The sequence below is a fragment of the Rosa rugosa genome, chromosome 5, assembly GCF_958449725.1.
Source record: "Rosa rugosa chromosome 5, drRosRugo1.1, whole genome shotgun sequence".
NCBI classification, from domain to species: Eukaryota; Viridiplantae; Streptophyta; class Magnoliopsida; order Rosales; family Rosaceae; genus Rosa; species Rosa rugosa.
Window position 1 is genome coordinate 3489029 of NC_084824.1, and position 19383 is coordinate 3508411.

Below are 19383 nucleotides of genomic sequence, written 5' to 3' on the forward strand. Positions count from 1 at the left end.
TGGTGATGCGCACCAATCTTCCTATTTCTGCTTGGGGCTATGCAATATTGCATGCAACTGTGCTTATTCGTCTGAGGCCCACTGTCACTCAACCCTTCTCTGCGTCCCAGATGGTTACTGGGTATGAGCCTGATGTCTCACACTTACGCATATTTGGGTGTGCAGTTTATGTGCCTATTGCGCCTCCACAGCGCACCAAAATGGGTCCTCAAAGACGATTAGGCATTTATGTTGGATATGATTCTCCAACGATTATCCGCTACATAGAACCCTTGACAGGCGATCTCTTTACCGCTAGATTTGCTGATTGTCACTTCGATGAGACAGTCTTCCCGTCGTTAGGGGGAGATACGAACGTCAATGTTCAACAGGAACGACAGGAATTGTCGTGGTCTGTCCCCACTCTGTCTCATCTTGATCCCCGAACCGCACAGTCCGAAATTAAAGTGCGGAGAATTCTCGATCTTCATAACGTAGCAGAATCGATGCCTGATGCGTTTTCTGATATCGCTAAAGTGACGAGATCACACATACCTGCTGCAAACGTGCCTGCAAGGATTGATGTCCCTAAAACTAGAGGACATGACGCCAACTCAAGAGGATATGAGCATGGCGCCAACGTCCCCTCTCACAGTGATGGTGACGTTTTGGCTAGGCCCATGGCTCCTGCCAGGAAGCGCGGGAGGCCCATAGGTTCGATGGATTCTCGCCCAAGAAAGAAAGCGAGTTTGGCACAAAATAATCCATTAATCATCGATGTGAATAATCCATCTCATGAGAATATTCCGGATTATGGTTATGTCCAAGAGACATCATTGGGGGACGCTCCAATGTCAGAACCAACTCCAGAGAATAGAGAGATCTCCATAAATTACACTAGTGTACATGAGATGATGGATAGAAATTCTATGGCGATTGATGATGCATTTGCATATCATATTGCAAAAGGAATTATAGAATATGATGATATCGAACCTCGCTCTGTTGAAGAATGTCAACGAAGAGCAGATTGGCCTAAATGGAAAGATGCGATCCAGGTTGAATTGGATTCACTAACAAAGAGACAGGTATTTGGGCCTGTAACGCAGACACCCCCAAGTGTAAAGCCTGTTGGCCATAAATGGGTCTTTGTTAGAAAGCGTAATGAGAAAAATGAGGTGGTAAGATATAAAGCCCGCCTTGTGGCGCAAGGTTTCTCACAACGCCCTGGAATCGACTACGAGGAGACATATTCTCCCGTAATGGACGTTATAACGTTCCGCTACCTTGTCAGTTTGGTAGTTTCCGAAAAACTTGACATGCAGCTTATGGATGTGGTTACAGCATATCTCTATGGGGATCTAGATTCAGAGATATATATGAAGGTTCCAGATGGACTTCAATTACCCAAATCAAGTGGCTCTAAACCACGGAGCGCGTTTTCAATAAGATTAAAACGCTCACTATATGGATTAAAACAATCCGGACGGATGTGGTATAACCGTCTAAGTGACTACTTGATTGGGAATGGATATATTAACAATAAAATATGCCCATGCGTGTTCATTAAAAAAACAAGTTCCGGATTTGCAATCGTAGCAGTTTATGTCGATGACATGAACCTAATTGGAACTCTAGATGAGTTGAAGGAAACTGCTAAATACTTGAAATCCGAATTTGAGATGAAAGATCTTGGGAAAACACGGTTTTGTCTCGGTTTAGAACTCGAGCACCGTAGTGATGGGATTTTGATCCATCAGTCTGCATATACTCAGAAAATCCTAAGGCGCTTTAATGAAGATAAAGCAAAGCCTGTGAGTACTCCCATAATTGGTCGTAGTCTTGAGCCCGGAAAAGTTCCGTTTCGTCCAAGGGATAAGGACGAAGAACCATTAGAGGCCAAAGTGCCCTATTTGAGTGCAATAGGCGCATTATTGTACTTAGCTCAATGCACAAGACCGGATATCTCATTCGCAGTGAACTTGTTAGCTCGACATAGCTCTGCACCAACACGCCGCCATTGGATTGGTGTAAAGACCATCTTTCGATACCTAAGAGGTACGATTGATATGGGCCTATTCTATCCCTACAGAGAGAAAAACGGAAGAATGAGATCGGACCCCATTAGGCATGGAGCCACTGTCCACCATGACAAAGTGGCCAGCCATATTGCCGCCAACGCCGCCACCAACACCAAGGGTGGCCGGCCTCACCCTACTCCCCTCCATCAAAACGACAATGATGGGATTTGCTGATGCAGGGTACCTCTCTGACCCTCACAAAGGTCGCTCCCAAACTGGTTATGTCTTTACCATGGGAAGCACTGCGATATCTTGGAGGTCTACGAAACAGACCCTTGTTGCTACTTCCTCGAATCATGCAGAGATTATTGCTCTACATGAAGCAGTTCGTGAATGTATATGGCTAAGGTCTGTGATTCGACATATTCAAGGAAGTTGTGGTTTGAAGTCTACCACAGATGAACCTACATGCATTTATGAGGATAATGCAGCTTGTATTGAACAAATGAAGTTAGGTTTCATCAAGGCAACAACACCAAGCATATATCGCCTAAGTTCTTTTATAATCAGCAACAACAATCACTTCTAAAGATTGAAGTGAATCAAATCCGATCAGAGGATAATGTAGCGGACTTATTCACCAAGTCGTTACCTAAATCCACCTTCGAGAAACATGTGAAGAGTATCGGATTGAGAAAGTTATCTGAACACCCACGATTGTAGCAATCAGGGGGAGATATCGACATCAGGGGGAGTTATGATGTCTACATGTTCGATCTCGAAGAGTGAATGACGTGTTGTGCTCTTTTTGTCCTTCGACCAAGGTTATTTTTATCCCACAGGGTTTTTGTTACCTGGCAAGGTTTTTAACGAGGCAACGGATGAAGCGTCACCACCAAGTTTGAAGCGGCACAAGGGGGAGTGTTGAAGGAATATCGATTTAGTGTGCCTTATCAAACTAGGAGTAGCAATAGGAGAGAAGGTTCTAGATTTCCCAATCCTACACGGATTGGTATTCCTTGTAACATTAGAACTAGTACTTTGTAATCCCTATATATAGGGGTCCTATTCTCAATAATAATACACACATCTCTCTCATCAATCTCTCTCAATACCAATATACTTAAACATTTTTTGTTTTGTTGGCAAGCCTCAGAAAAGCGAGGAATTTATTAAAAAAAAATAGAAAAAAAAATAACAAAAGAGAGGAGGGACATGTAAACCAAACCCTCAAATAAAACAGAATTGCCAAAAATCAAATAAAAACTAATGCAACCAAATGAAATCAAAATGAAGGAATTATTTTGTTCTTTAGGGAGACTCGCCTTTAGGAATTAGGACCGTGCAATGCATTCACTGCCTTTATTTCACATTGCAATTCTTACATGTACTATATATATAGTTAGTGAAAGGAGATCGAGAGAAACTTTTCTTCTTAAAAACGAGATAAAGAAGTTTGCATGTTATCTTTCTTTTGTGTCTAGTAATTGTTGTTTAGACAATTTCATCAAGACATTAACAATGAATGAAGTTTACTCAAATCTTTATAAACACATATGCAAGGTCCTTATTTTTTCATGTAGCATTCATACTCTCAACACAAGACACGTACACTTTAAGTTCCATGCATGTCCGCACCTAATGCACTACAACTGTTATTTAAATAAATAAATGATCATAATGACTATCACTCATAATGTTCATACAGTGTACACAGTGTACTACTATTACTATACAGTGTGAGCAGATGAAATGAAGTAGTTAACAGATATCATCAAGGGAAGAATCTATTAGAAAACTTAAAGTGATAGCTTCTGTATATATTGGTTTTGCATAAAGAAAAAGAAAAGGCAGTAAAACAAAGCCTGATCAGTGGAGGGTATTGCTCTTTAACTGTTGTAATTGGTGCACTTCTGAGGAGAACACCACTGATTTTTGCATAAAACTCATTAAATAGTGTCATCAAGGTTAGCCCGCTATCATATGTATAAATATATATAGAATCAAAAGAGAACGCATGAACTGCCACTTCCCAATTTAAAAAGACTGTCAATAATGCGCAGTGTGTCCCTCAAGAACATCCCCACAAAGATTAATGATTGTGAATGAAGCTGTGGTGGAGATTGTAATGTTAGGAGCGTGGAATTAGTTATTGATCGATCCGACTCAAAATAAAGTCGGGTTGGCTTATTAGCTGCCCAAAACCAAGAGATAAGTGGTAATTACTAATTAGTTGGAAAAAGCAGTAGATAAGCATGAGTTGGTGGATCCACTGATGCAAGATAAAGTAAAGAACTCCAGCAATTAAAGGTATTGACACTAACAAAAAGTAGTTTAGGTTTCTTCCAAGTTTTCATTTAACTACATTGACACTAATCTCCTTCTATGGTTTCATAACTTTGAAGAGAATAAACCTATGAATTAAGTGAGAAGGGGTAAGATAGTCATGTAATGGGAACAAGTTTGTGTTATCATGTCTGGGGCTATTTTTGCTGGTGTAAGAAAAGATTGTTTTAAATATTATAGTGGAGTAGATGAGTTGTCAAGCTCTCTGCTACAGATCAATTCACTAATTCTCATATTCATCAGCTATTTAAGGCCACTAGCCAGAGAGTAATCCCTCCACTGACTCTTTAAGGCCCCAATGGATTCATAGAGCTATGATCAGTTTCTCCAATCTGATAGGTATGGAGGCAGATTGGGAAGAACACATCCATGGGCATTAAAAGCATTGGCAATGGAGTGAGGTTATACCTCAACCTCACTTTAACAGTTCGTCTGAGCTCAGTCACTGGCTGCTGCTAACTACAGCAACTTCATATCCAGAGGTAGCAGAGGGTTGGCTAGTGCTTAGCAAACCGGCAAGTCACAAATCGGCATGGACTCACACTCTGTGATGAGTCTTTACTCTTCTGTAATGTTATTCTAGTCTAGTCCTGGCATGACACTGTCATCCATGTGTTCTGTTTCAAGTCTTTTGTGTGTTTTTCTTTGTTGTGTGTAGTGTGTTTTATGAGTCGGTTATGTCCCTTGTATTCTTCATTAATTGGTTTATGCTGGAGTAGAATATGGATTTAGAATAAAATTGAAAACTGAAATCTCTGCTACTCTGATCAGGATCAATCAATAATATCAATTCAAAAATGCAAGTAAAACTGAATGACAATGTATTTTTGATATCTTTGGAACCATAAATTTACATACGTGTTCACTCTGCATAACTAGCACCCTACATACATCATCTGAATCAGCATGTAAGCTACCTAAAAAAAGAGAAAAGTTCCTCTCATTTTTGCCCTGATCCCCATCCGGTCTGCAGCAGCAAAGCGTATAACAATTCATTCCAAGTATCCGGAACCCCAGGCAAGCACCAATGACTGCAATCCTGAGATTGTTCAGCTGTAATTTGTTCTTCCTTTGTCTTGTATATCGTTCTGTAAATGGAAGGGTGTCCGTCTTTTCTATAATCCGTAAGCCTACTAATGTTAAGATATGTCACTGGAGTTTTCATTTCTTTAAGCACACTCTCTAGAGCTCTCATTTTTGAAGGGTAATGCGTTAGATAAGTCTCATTAAAGATTGGTTCTGTTTCTTTGTGGCACTGTCCACCTGAGTTCCATTGCCCTCCACTACAATTACATCAAAAACAGTTTTCACAAACTTGTTCTTCCAATTCTTTTATGGTAAGAGGAAAACCAAAAATCTAAAGATAAAAACATAAGTTTACTAAAATGGTACTACTAGATACCTCCAACTACCACACATCACATTTGAGAGCCAAAAAACTGAGTTGTGAGGCAAAGTAAAGATAACACGTTGTTTATACCTGAAATGGGTGACTGAATATCCTCTGAAGAAAACCCGAGTCCTGTTGGCATTGATGTATCTGTCCACCCATCTCGCCCAAGTGGTGAGAGCTCTCTTGTATGCTTCAAGAGCCTTGAGCCTTGGATGCACATAGTTGCCTTCTTGGTAATAGTCTTCTCTGTCAGACCACCAAAAATGACATGATTTACAGTGAGTGGCCTAATTGTTTGATTGGTAGAATGCAACTAATCTTACCAAATCAGAAACTCTAGGAACAACAAGGTGGCAAGCAATATAACAAAGCAACTATGAACACTTACCCTCTAGAAGTTTTATCATGAGTCCACCAATGACCAGTATTAAAAACTATAACATCAGCATCACGATACGTTGTTGTAGTCCGGTCCATCAAATCCAACCTCAATGTCTCAAACGAACCGTTTTTGCCTGTGAATGTTGACTCCCTAACAAGGAATGGAGCAACCACAAAATCCAGGGAACAATTGTACTCCTACAAGTGCAGCAATACATGGACAGTTAGAGATTTTCCTTCAAAAGAATGATTTTATAGCAAAATTTGAAAAACAATACATGTACTCACCTCAAATCTGAATGCATATATCCCCTTCTTCTTAAATTCCTTCTTTCCCGAAATCTCATATACCTTTTTCTTGTGCGGAACGCTGTGACGGAGAATGCACACAAGAGACTCCCACATGTTCCTATTCAGTGAATCCCCCACAAAAACCAACCTCTTTCCTCTCAACCTCTCCAGAAAATCAGTTGCATTCAAACTGGGAATCAGAAAGTAACAAATATAAGTTTAGGGGAAGGACTTAGTTATATGAGAGTACTTCAAAGACTCCTACGTTGAAAGTGAGACCTCAAACTATGTCGATTACATCACACAAGTACAAAGCAATCATATACTAAACCATTAGATAACTCGAAATTATTTTCAGCTCAACATAACCAAAATCATCAAGAATTGAAAATGCATTGTACCTTGGGATATCACACCCATTTGGCTGCCATTTCCATTTTAGGAAAGCACTGTCTGGCCTTCGATTGGAGTGGCAATTCCAAACCTTATCAACGTGTGGACAAGAACCTCCAGGATAGTACGGCTTTGAATCATCTCTCACCCATTTACCATCAAAAATATCACATTTTTTATCAGAGTCACTAGGCATTTCCCAAGTTTGAGAATCAAGTTCAATGATTTCATTTTTCTGTGTTGAATTTCCTTGATGATCTTCTGTTACCTTACCATCCCCATTACTAGAATTCTTTGAAAAACTACCTTCAACTGTTTTCTCTGCATGCACATCTTCTTTCCCAGAAAGGCTTAAATTCCCAATTCCCTTCCCACCTTCACCATGCAAGCTCTCAAATTTCAAAATCTCAGAGGAATTTCTTGAATCTGAGTTATTATCTTTCTGTTGAACTCTTCCTTCCTCAACCACAAAGCTTCCATCTTTAACTGCCTCTGTAAAATTCCCCATCTGGGACTTCTCCAAAACTGTCTCTTTCCCACCTCCACCTTCAACATGCAAGCTTCCGTTATTCAAAATCTCAGAGGAATTCCCCAAATGGAAAATCCCCAAAACACCCCCTCCCTCATTTGAACCAAACTCACCATCTTTATGCTCCACCCTTCCTCCTTCAACCCCAGAGCTTCCATCTTTAACTTCCTCTGTGAAATTCCCCAATTGGGTCTTGTTCAAGTCCGCAGAGTCTTGCATTTCTGAAGTAACAGAATTTGCAGTGCTTGAAAACGAGAAAGGCCATGAAACAAAAGAGGAATTTACAGTATAGAAACCTTGCTCCACAGTAGGACTCTTTAAGGAGTAAGAGACAAATAGTACGGCGATTACAAACAGAGAGGCACCAATTCCCAAACTAAACCCAGAAACCACTTTTCTTCTGGGTGAGAAAAACTGCTCTAGCTTCTTGGAATCCATGGCTGAAACACAATGCATGCAAAAGAAAAAAGCAGAAAAATGTGAGATGGAGATCAATCAATTCAAATGTGGATTACTGGATTGTGTTTGAAGCGAGAAATGTCGTCCTTTCATTTTTTTTGTGAAAACCAAAAGAAAACAGAGTGGAGGAGCAGAGAAGAAACAGAGTGCTGGAAAACAAAAGAGTTTCTACTTTCATAGAGGGACTGTGAAAGTTCGATTATGCCAGTTTGCTTGTGCTTTTCTAGCACAGAACTGTGAACTACCTTTTGCTTTTGTGAAGGGTACGTTGATCAGATTGGTGAGGCTTTCGTCTCCTTCTTTATTAACTGTCCGGAACCGAAGAGCGACACAAATACGAATTGGGTTCCCGCCGACACATAGCCGGACACGTGGCCGGCCCTTAACCTCCTGGACCTAGTGATGGCCGATGACGTTATCCATTAGGGCCTTGACGCGTGGAGGTGTCTGTAATACAATTTGTTACTGTGATGAGTTCCAGGTGGTTCGAACACGCTGCCCATGAAACACGAAACTCACCTTCATCTTCTGCTCTCTGCTTTACTCCAAGTCTAGAATCTCTCCGTGCAAACCTTTACGATTTTGAAATTTCATTACTTTAAAGTACTGTATAGAATGTCGTTGAAGGATAGTCAAAATCGTTAAATACGCATTGATCGTAGTTGGAAAAGTTTGAAGCATGTGTTAGTAGGCTCTTACAAGGGAGACGATTACAAAGTGGATTTTCTTGGAGTGGAAGTTAGGACAGAGAATGATGAACAAGCGTTGAAACCTAGAACTACTATGTAAGAGTTCTGGCTGTCAATTAAAGCTTGATTAATAGATTAGACCTAAATGACAGATTGTAATCTATTGTCTAAAAGGAATTGTAAATTTGTTATGAATACAAGTCAAATTGTAAATAACTTAAGGGAGCTAAGTATACTGTTCTCTGTCACTTTTTCCTCATTTACTGAGAATAAAAAAGACAAATTGTAATGAATTTGTATCTGTAAAAGGAAGTAGTTGGTGAATCACTAAAATTATGGATCGAATTGAATGACTAAATTTACTGACTTTTCTTTTGAAGAAACATAGACCACCAAATCTGCAATTGAGGAGTGAATCTTTGTTATTAATACTGATCAACAAGTGAGTATGATTCATGATGACTGAATTTGGAGATTTGAAACAATGTGCCAAGTTTCTTGTTTCTTGAAGAATTAATGAGTCCAAACACAAAAATTTAAAGAATTTTGCTAAGCAGAAAAGGTCCATAAACTAAAGGCAAAGTAGAGTCAATGAGAACTATCTAGTGTGGTAAACGTTAGTCGAGCGACCTAGCATGGAATCTTCATGTCTAGCGTTCGAGTTCCAACTCCCACAGTCCCACCAATGAATACCTTGGTGGACCTCAATTCAAATACTAATTGAATAGGTGTGTTACTAACTCACTAACGCAACCGATGTGACTTACTACCACACCCTCGATAAAAAAAATTAAGTAAAATCAATGAGAATATCGAATGATATTTGAGAGATTAATCATTTTAAAAAATTAATTAGTTAACAAATTAAGGTACCATATATATTCAAAATTTATCCTTCATAAAGTCACTTATTTAAAAAATAAAAATAAAATATTTATAAAAAAATCGCTTATGCACCAGTTTGCCATCAAAAAGTGATTCAAAAATGAATTAGTAATTTTTCAGTTAGTCGAGGGTAACTTTTTAGCCATTTACATTAACTTTTACGATAAGTTGACAATGTCATTCCTTTTTTATATATATATATATATATATATATATATATATATATATATATATTTTTTTTTGTATTAAGATGGGATCATTCACGAGAACTATATAGAAGCGAGTCGAGCAACCACAGAATTTTCTAATGCAAAGCCAAAGTTTCTCTGAGAAGCTCAATCAAAGCAATCGAGTTTCCAACAAAGAAGAAGATAATTTTACATCACTTTCCTTTCTCATTTTTACAGATTTAAGTACATGCATTCAACAGCTATCAACAATCGGATATTTCTTCTCATTTCAAACTTAAGCAACTTAGCGAAGAAAGAGGTATACAGGTAAACAAAAACTACTTGTCACCTACTCACCTAGGACCAGAAAGCTCCATAGCTTCTACCACAAGTGAAGATTCATCTATAAAATCTGAATATCTTTGATGAGGGTGTTCACATGACCGGAACCTTGGTGTCTCAACCCTCTGTGAGGCTTCCCATTTCTCGGCCAAACCATCCCCTTCTAACATCTTTAGTACTTCAGACATTTTTGGGCGGTGCAAAGGATTAAATTGAGTACATAACAAGGCAACTTGAACCATCTCTTCAAGCTCAATCCTGTCGAAATTGCCCTTTAGATCTTTATCTACCATCAGATTTAGCTTTCCCTCCTGATGGAGCTTCTTAACCTGCAAGTGTATTACGCCGCACCATGTAAGTAGAAATATATTTTTTCTCATTAGGACAAATATTTTCTCACATATCTACCACTATTGTATAAATTTCTCTGGCATAGTGCAATTAAGGTGTTCAAGTTTCATGTAAGCAATCAAGTTTTTGAACATCCGAGAAATGCACCAACATGAAAAGAATGCCAGCAGTCGTGTTGTTAATGGATTAACATGGAGTCAAAGGTGGCAGTCTGCTGGCAATATTAACATTTGCTTTTCAACTTGCGTATCTTACATTGAGATGATAATCAATTGATCATTGCAATAACATACATGGATATGTGTTCAATTGTGTGCATGCATACTGTGTGTGTGTGTGTGTGTGTGTGTGTGTGAGAGAGAGAGAGAGAGAGAGAGACCCACCCAATCAAGCATTACACCCTTCTGGTTTGCAACTCTTCCAAAATCCAAAGCCTTTTGACCTGTTATTAGCTCCAGGAGCAAGATTCCAAACCCAAAAACATCCGTCTTTTCTGATGATTGACCAGTTGACAAGTACTCTGGAGCGATATGGCCAACAGTGCCACGCACAGCTGTGGTTACATGTGATTCTCTGTGATCCAAAAGCTTTGCTAACCCAAAATCTCCAACAACTGCTTCAAAGTCTTCATCTAGCAAAATGTTGGCTGCTTTAACATCACGGTGGATAATTTTGGGGTCACACTGCTCGTGCAAATAAACCAACCCCCTGGCGGTACCTAAGGCTATTCTTTTTCTCCTTGCCCAGTCTATAGCTGGCCGACCATGAATATGATCTGATAAAGAAAATGCAGAAGAATACAGAATTACTCATAGGATTACAAATAACTGAGAGCTTGAACATTACCAAGTTAGCAACAAGATTCCTTTTGACTTGAACAGATAACAGGAATGCAAATGATAGGGAATCAGTGGATGGGATGCCCAACAAATCAACATAAGACATATTTTCCAGTGATGAACTTATTGACTGTTCAAAAGCCTTTTGTTTTAGTAACCAACTAACCATTATTGGATTTTTTTGATAAGTGGATTTAGTAATCAATTAGACAAACAAGTACACTAATAGTTATAACTTATAACCAGATTTTTTTTAGTTGAATTATAATCACAATGTGTGAACGAATAACAAAGGTATATGGCTGTGCAGCTTGCTTATTGCTAGAGGTAAGGATCCCCATGGTCATGGGTAAACATATGGTACAGGGCTGGAAAGTGGAAAGGAGAGGAGATTATGGGAGTGGCTACGCAACATTTATCAGTGATTTTTAGTAATGGTAAAGTAACAGTGTGTAGAAGTATAGAAGTGGTAAAGGTGGGTAGTGTTTCTGGTGTGGTCATTCGCCAGTCCCATGATCAAAGTGGTAATCATCTTTTAAAGGTAGTGATACAAACAAATTAGCATCAAAACATCAGATGTAGCAAAAAGTAATGAGCAACCAATTAAGATGTAACTATATGAAAAAATCAAACCTCTTAGTCGAGATGCTACGCTTCCATTAGGCATATAAGGGTAAACAAGAAGTCTTTCATTCTCAGTTGAACAAAACCCACAAAGCCTCAGAAGATTCCGATGGACTGCCAAACTTATCATCTCAACTTCTGTCTGAAACTGAATTTCACCACCAGCAGTGTTGTAATCCTTCAGCCTCTTAACCGCCACCAGAGTCCCATCATTCAAACATCCCTTGAATACAATCCCAAAGCCACCTCTTCCAAGAATGTTCTTAGAGTTAAAATGGTCTGTTGCTGTCCGAAGCTCCTTAAATGTATACCTTTTCAAATGACCCAAGCATACTTCAGGGTCATATTGATCTGCCAACAAAACCCATCAAATTAATAATGCAGGGATAATAATAAGTCGGGAAAAATAATATCATTACTTACATGAAAAGATATTCAATACATTCTCCTATTACAATTTGAAATCCTAATTAAGGTTTTTACCAAAGGAGTTACTTTCATGACTTCAGATGTTTTCAGAGGGAAAAATAATAGTTAATTCATGATTCAGATTGTATTTATAAATTACTCATCTCACATTGCCTCATCTTGCCATCCCCTGCTTACAAATTTTTTTCTGTAAATTATTTCCTACTGTTTATAATGCAAAAGCTTTTGATATATTTTGGATAATGTAATATCAATAGGGCCACAGGGATTTGGAAGTTTCTGAATTATCATTTACAACAACTAAAGTCACCACACTCCACAAAAACTCCCCAGGTGAAAGGCGTTGCAAAAACACTCAAATTTGCTCCATTTTAGAGATTACCAAAACTGCACTCTTCAGTAATAAAGCACCCTTGAAAAAGCTGTTAAAACTAATTGATACTAAATTACTGACATTAGAAGACACAATAAACAGAAATATGAAGTATAAGAAATGTTACCATTGACGTCGAAGAATATCTGCTGGTTGTGTCTATATCTTAACCAAACAAGTAACCCAATTATTATTATGACAGCAAAGGCAGCACCAAAGCTTGCAGCAAAGACTACAGTCAAGTGGTGGCGTTGCGTCCCAGAGTCTGATTGAGCTAGGAAGAAAACCAAAAATACATCAATACACTCTTGTCATCAGAGTGTAATGGAGAAGACCGCTAGACACAAAAAAAAAAAAAATGCATATATACCGTTTAGAGCATCAGGTGGGAAAGATAATGGCTCCGGCAAGACAGCAGAACAGTTGTTCGCAGCCTTCAGGCCACAAATCAAAGGGTTACCAACAATTCTGAAGTGAAAAGAAAAAATAAAGTTAGGAACCCAACAAAATTATACACAGAAATAAGCACTAGATGCATCAAATGACAGTTAACTCACTTGAAAGTTCTTGCAGATACTTTTGGCAAGGAGCCACTGAGATTGTTGAAAGAAAGGTCCCTACAGAAATGTTGACGTAAAATGATGAATAACTACGTTAAGTTTTAGTCCTACATTTGCCTATATAGTATGCATTAGAAGAAAAACACATTGGGCAAGGGTGCAAAGACGTACACAAGAGTGAGACCTTCAACCGAGGACAGAGTCTCAGGGCATGATCCTGTAAGGCTGTTGTTATTTAACCGCCTATCTTGGTCAATAAGAACAGAAATGTGTAAGAATCAGCAATAAGTTTGAGTGCAATAGTTCTGTACATTCAGAACTGGTATCAAGTTCTTGAGACTCACAAATAGTTCAGGTTCTTTAGGTTGCCCAAAGAATCTGGTATGCCACCAATGAAAATGTTATTGGAGAGATCAAGTGTCTGAAGCTTTTCCAAATTCCCAATTGAAGCGGGAATGGGACCTGAAATGGCATTATTTTGAAGCAGCCTACAAAAGCAAAACAGACATATTGATTAACTGAAACACATTGCACAACAAGAAATCACCTTCAAATTCAGGACTTGCCCAAGACATACAGAACACATAACACAAAAAAAAAAAAAAAAAAAAAAAAAAACCTAGGCAAAGTTATGCCGAGATTGACCAATAAGGCGTTGAAAGAGAATTCAGATAGAAATGTAAAGGAAGCGTAACGTACACAGATTGCAAGTTACTGAGGTTTCCAATCGCAGGAGATAAGATACCAGACAAACTCTGGCTAGGCAATCCACTGATACAAAGAAAAGAGCAATACTTCAATTAGAAATGAATTCTTTACATATACAAATGAACTACTCTGTTTTTTCTTCCAGAAAGATTTGTTATGAGAAAAATAGAAAGCAGAACTTACAGAGCAGATACATAGCCATCAGGTGTGCAAGTAACCATCCTCCAGCTACAAGGATCTACAGAGTTACTATCCCAGTTCTCCAAAACATTGTGTGGGTCAATTAGATCGCTTTTTATGGCCACCAAAGCTTCAACTGTGAACATTTCCAGAAACAAGATGAAGTTTAGTCTCTGACAGATTCTAAAACAGAAAGAGAGAGAAGGGGAAATAAAGCTTCAGCCCCTCAGTGCACCCAATTAAGACAGACAAAGCTATAATGTGGGTAGTTCTGAAAGCATTAACTCAACAAATTGAGGAGGCAAACAAGGAAATTCCTCAGAAACCAAAAAAAGAACATAAAAAAAAAAAAGAACAAGTATTTGATATTTCATGAGAGAAACTCACCTTCATAATTTACACCAGTAGGAGAGAGAGTTGCAGAAGAAGCCTCTGCCAATACCAAAACAAGTAAACCCACCTTACACAACAACATCAAGAAACCACTGATTGTTCCCATATTGATAAAAACTCTTTTCTCTCTGTTCATTAAAATCAAAACCAGCAGCCACTACTCAAAACCACCACAACCAACTATCCATTCTCTTCCACATGAATGTATATTGCCTTATCCAGACACAACTGCAGCCTCAGACTTAGAGTCAAAACAACTCTGCTATTACTTCCAACAAAAGTCAGAGACTTTCTGAACAAACTTGAGGCAGAAACAAATACCCGGATACTAAAATCGGAGTCCCACTTATGATTTGAACAAAACTGGGAGTAATGGGGAGTATATGAGCCGAGCCAAGTAGCAAAGAGATGAGAATTTCCTCGAGAAAACAAACCCCGGATTTCTAAGATCCTAGAGATCTGAAAACAGTGGGTGGGAGATTTCTATATGTCTTGGGCGATCCCCACAAATTCCATGTGGGTATGATGTTGGTTACTAGTTTGAGCTCAGTTGCTGTTGTTCTTCAACTCAAACCATTATCCAACTATGGTCTCTGATATTCAAGTAGTAGCAAAATGGTCAGTGAAAGACACACACACGCAGAAAGAACCAAATTACACGCGAAAAGTGCCAATGCAAAAGGCCAAAGAGGGACACAGTTACAGATGCAAGAGAGGCAGCACCCTGTAAAAAATTACAGGTCTTTTTAAATTTTTAAACTCTGTTTTGTTTGAGAGGGGTAAAAAGAAAAAGAAAAACAGAGAGTAAAGGTTGAAGCTTTGGTATGAGCAAATGGGTGATTGGACTGAAAGAACTGATCAGAGAGAACAATGGGATGTCTTTGCACAGGGGCAGCGGTCACGTGCTTGGATTGTACTGGAATTTTCATATTTTTTTAACCAAACACAAAATTAAAATAGTCACATTCTGTTAAAAGTTTTTGCAGGGGGGGGGCATGATCCATACTCCAGAATCATGCTTCATGTTTAGGCTAGTAGCTCTATTGTATTATCCAACAAATTAACCAATATGAAAACTTGTGCTCATATTTGGACTCTTCCAAGAGGATTGAATATAAACACTGGAAAATCTTCCTTTTTTAATTAGAAAAGTTCATGAATTTATGCAATGTAACCAATATTCAATTGTGTTGAGATGTAATATTCCATTTTTGAGTCACTGGCTTGATAAAACTACTACTTGGAACAGGAAACGAGTTTAACTTTGGCCAGAAATGTGTATGGTGATGCAAGAATATGTTCAAAGCATTAACGTTATTAACCTAATGAGGCAAAAGAAATTTCACTTGAAGTTCAAAGTTCAAACAACTGAGAATCTTTTATAGTACAGACTACAGACTAATGGGAATGCACCACATAAATCTACTGTGAACTAAACTTATGAATCACAATTTTCGAAGGTGGTGTTTTATAGTTCTTCAAAATTTAATCATTAGATTAACTCAGTGTATAAGACGTAAGATACTCTCATGTTCCAAAATTTTACAAGATTTTCAACTATGGAGGTTCAATCTTATTATTATGAAAGAACAGGGTAGTGTAGCAGCACTCATTTCCTGAGCAAAGAAAATAACAAGTACCAACGAAAAAAAGGGCTGCAGAGATTGTGAAATGTTTCTGGTATAAAGCTAATAAAGATGAAACTGGGGACAGGAGGCCATGAAAAGACTGAGAGATAGAACAGTCCTCAACAGCATGATGAGAATATGAGATGGTCCCATCAACGGATATGATTAGTCGAGATAGGCATGGCTTGGTTATTACAGATTCACACGCTAAGCAGCTACAGCAGCCAATAGAGAGAAATATTGAAGATAGAGAAAGGCATGTGAAGTGTTTGTTGTTTGTACCAAACCGCCTCCCTCCCTCCTCTTATTCTTCGTTGGGTATTGTGTACATGGGAATCTCTCCAAAAAACCCCCACTCCACGGATCCTGCTTCTCTGGTTTGGCATGGGCATTTCCGGAAGTGCCACTTGATTTCCACCCGACGAATATTCTCAAAAGTTATGATAAATCTTTGTAGACAATAATAGACAACATAAAATATTAACTACACACTTTATCGCATCATGTTCTAAAAATATCACACCACATGTAAGAATGGTTGATTAATACATTGACAACAAAAACATTCTTATTTTGAGACGTTAGAGAAGATTTTAAGTTATCAAATTTGTAATACATTTGTCTAATTGTCCGCTTTCGTTATTCTTTTCGAGCTTAGTAAAATGTCTATAATAAGATTGAGATGCGATTGGCTTTTATTAAAGTTTTTAGTGTCATATTGAAGTTTGTCTAACATTGTTGTAAAGCACACATTTATGACTAAAATATATACTAAAATGTGCATTAATTTCAGATTTGAAAGGACCTAAAATAAAAGGGAATGTGTGTCTCAAGTTGGTATTGCTTGAAAGTGATGTTCAGGGCCAGGTATCAGGTATCAATCAAAAATCGCTACATTAAATTATGCTTAGTATGTGATCATTATAGATTGCGTAGATTAAAAACATCAATTTATCAGATAATACGCAACAACTGCATGTAACGAATGTAACTCATGAGCAGGTCCAATTTTTTTTTTTTAAGGGTAGCAATAAATTAAATATTGAAAGATAAAGAGTTAAAAGTCCGAGGTAATTGGTAACCCGGTAATACTATTAATTATAAATTAAGAATCAATAACTTATAATCTTATATCCACAATAAACGCCAACTAATTTATCAACAACAAGAAGACCTTGATTTATTACCCAGCATAAGTTATGTTTGTTTTAAGAACTGTTAATCTAAAGGACATACAATCTGATAGTTAAATAATGAAAAAGTAGGATAAAATATTGAGCAAGAGCATGTAGATTCCCAGAATGGGAGCCCTATTATAAAACAAAGATGATGCCGTGAGGTGGTGTAGCTTTCTATGTGAGTTTTGATTTTATAACCCTAAACCCAAGAGCATTTTTGTCGCATTGGGAAAACTGAATATTCCCCTAATCTATTATTAGTGATGCACCTAACACTCCCTATGTCATTCATAACATAATTTGTGACCATGCTTTGGAATTCAACAAGGGTATTTTGGTCGCTTTGGGAACATGAATTCCTCACTTTATTACCCCATTAACCTATATAAATTTACCCTTTAAGTTAAGGCAAAACTTTACCAACCCACTGCATCTATGATTTCCTTGAACAAAGCATAATATTAGTTTTGACTAGTTTTCCATTTCCAATTAGTTAGATCACGCCCGACACATAATCAGGGGTATGTATACGTTTTCATACACAAATGATTTTTTTTTTTTTTTATATATAAAACAACTAAATTAAATGTGGAAGCCTCTTGGACAATCAAAGTTTACATTATCAAATAAAAGAGCTCTATAGACCTCACTAAGAACGGAGTTAGTCCAACTACGTCATTCTCCAAACTTGCTAGCGCATCTACAACAAAATTTACCTTCATATAAATATGATTGAAAGAGATTGACTCAAATAAGACTGTTAACTGCTGAATGTTTCGGATAATGTTGATACACGGATGACTTATAAGTGAATGCAGTCGTTTTTACTTTATTATGTATACATAGACGTAAAACCTTCTTTGGGTCTCCACCAAACCCTCTGGGCTTGAAAATTAATGTGCAAATCGATTTGAAAATAGGGTATTGAGTGGAATCGTTTGAACAACAGTTTGACCGGGCATTTCACACAAGCATCATTTAATGTCTTTTGAAACTTTTTTGTTTTCAGCTTTCAACAGAGAAAGAAAAAGGAGACTTTGAATTATGATACCAAGTCAGTCCCAGTAGATAACCAGATTTTTTCCATTTCTGATCCATTTTTCTTGGTGGAGTTTCTACTTTCTAGCTAGTGGTCTCGAAGCAGGTAATGCCTAGACCAGTAACAAATAGCAAAGTCCTAATTAACCTAACATGCACTTGCTTAATTAACTAAGAATCCAATCACATCCCTGATGAGATAGATCAAAGAATTTGGGCATGCAATAGTAATAGACTACTAGCTAGGTAGTAGCATCTTCAACCACCTACCCCTATCTGTAAACCAAGGAGAAAGAGATGAAAGTGATTTTTGTTCTGGGTCCATAATTGAGAGCAGTAGAACATTCGGATAAGTCACATACGAATGGACCACCGGTGGATCATCTGTCAAACTCAATGAATTAAGCTACGTACTCAATTTCACCATCGGTTATTTTGAAGTGTTGCATAGTTCTCTCAAGTATTAAATTTTTAAGGCCGAGAATTATTAAATTAGTTCATTAAGTGGAGCATACATCAAATAGTAATTAGTCTCAAGACACATGATTCTGAAATTTCAATACTGCACAACATATAAAATTTGTGCGATTACATAATTAGTTTATTTGCGTGTAGTTTGTGATGTGAACTTCCAACTAATCTAGGGATGTTTGTCGCGACAATACAATATGTGTCGATAATGATGGTTGGGGTCTCAGAACAATCCCTACCATAATTGCATGAAGATGATCACCACATGTCTATGACTCCATTGTATATCTCCCCCCCCCCCCCCCCTGAAGCACTCAGTTTTTTTAACGATCCATGAGCCCATTGGGCTTATATTGAAGGAGTGTCTACTTCAGAGCACCTCATGTCATATTTATATTCCCTTCACCTACGACCTACCTAGCTAGTTATAGAAAAACTAATGAGTGTTAAAGACCATCAAAGTCAGTCTCCTAACACCAGAAGTAATTGAGTCTTAGATAATTCTTTATCATACATGCACTTGGAATTATTCCAAAGTGTCGAGGGAGGTCGAGAAATGAGTCGAGACCAAATAGCGCTATCAAGATGATTTTATTTTCTCTTTCTCTATAAAAGTTGGAGGCAAATAGAAAAAGATAATTTTATAAAATTTTAACTTGTATAATTTAGTTTAGCGACCTTAGTACTTACTTTGTAAGTGAAATTTTCTGAGTTAGGAGTGAGGGTAAAATCA

The 19383-nt window shown here is 37.8% G+C and overlaps 2 protein-coding genes across 4 annotated transcripts; both read right to left on the reverse strand.

Moving 5' to 3' along the window:
* Positions 1-4735: 4735 nt before the first annotated feature.
* Positions 4736-8568, reverse strand: LOC133711985 (protein trichome birefringence-like 2). Of its 2 annotated transcripts, XM_062138058.1 has the most exons (6): positions 8038-8568; positions 6813-7773; positions 6409-6601; positions 6128-6318; positions 5827-5985; positions 4736-5629 (listed from the first exon to the last, which is right to left on the reverse strand). In XM_062138058.1, exons 2-6 carry the CDS (start codon positions 7769-7771, stop codon positions 5287-5289), a joined length of 1845 nt encoding a protein of 614 aa, XP_061994042.1. In that variant the 5' UTR covers positions 7772-7773; positions 8038-8568; the 3' UTR covers positions 4736-5286. The 2 variants fall into 2 exon arrangements, with proteins under 2 accessions (XP_061994042.1, XP_061994041.1); XM_062138057.1 differs by lacking the exon at positions 8038-8568 and having other exon boundaries at positions 6813-8005.
* A 1137-nt stretch (positions 8569-9705) lies between these two features.
* LOC133710359 (protein NSP-INTERACTING KINASE 3) lies at positions 9706-15101 on the reverse strand. Of its 2 annotated transcripts, none has more exons than XM_062136409.1 (11): positions 14330-15101; positions 13946-14078; positions 13754-13825; positions 13399-13542; positions 13226-13297; positions 13052-13111; positions 12865-12962; positions 12622-12759; positions 11702-12043; positions 10613-11004; positions 9706-10207 (listed from the first exon to the last, which is right to left on the reverse strand). In XM_062136409.1, the coding sequence occupies exons 1-11, from the start codon at positions 14469-14471 to the stop codon at positions 9890-9892; spliced, it is 1911 nt and encodes a 636-aa protein (XP_061992393.1). In that variant the 5' UTR covers positions 14472-15101; the 3' UTR covers positions 9706-9889. The 2 variants fall into 2 exon arrangements, with proteins under 2 accessions (XP_061992393.1, XP_061992392.1); XM_062136408.1 differs by having other exon boundaries at positions 12622-12768; positions 14330-15099.
* Positions 15102-19383: the final 4282 nt, after the last annotated feature.

Bases quoted from the DNA above. Each gene is read 5' to 3' on its own strand.
- LOC133710359 (XM_062136408.1), bottom strand. From the start codon at position 14,471: ATGAACAGAGAGAAAAGAGTTTTTATCAATATGGGAACAATCAGTGGT. The intron at 13,543-13,753 runs GTACGTTACGCT...TTGCTTTTGTAG, and splicing joins CTCAGTAACTTGCAATCTGT to GCTGCTTCAAAATAATGCCA. The intron at 12,044-12,621 runs GTAACATTTCTT...TTTTGTTGGCAG, and splicing joins GATATTCTTCGACGTCAATG to ATCAATATGACCCTGAAGTA.
- LOC133711985 (XM_062138057.1), bottom strand. From the start codon at position 7,789: ATGCATTGTGTTTCAGCCATGGATTCCAAGAAGCTAGAGCAGTTTTTC. The intron at 6,602-6,812 runs GTACAATGCATT...TCTGATTCCCAG, and splicing joins AATGGGTGTGATATCCCAAG to TTTGAATGCAACTGATTTTC. The intron at 5,986-6,127 runs GTAAGTGTTCAT...GTGGTCTGACAG, and splicing joins CATGATAAAACTTCTAGAGG to AGAAGACTATTACCAAGAAG.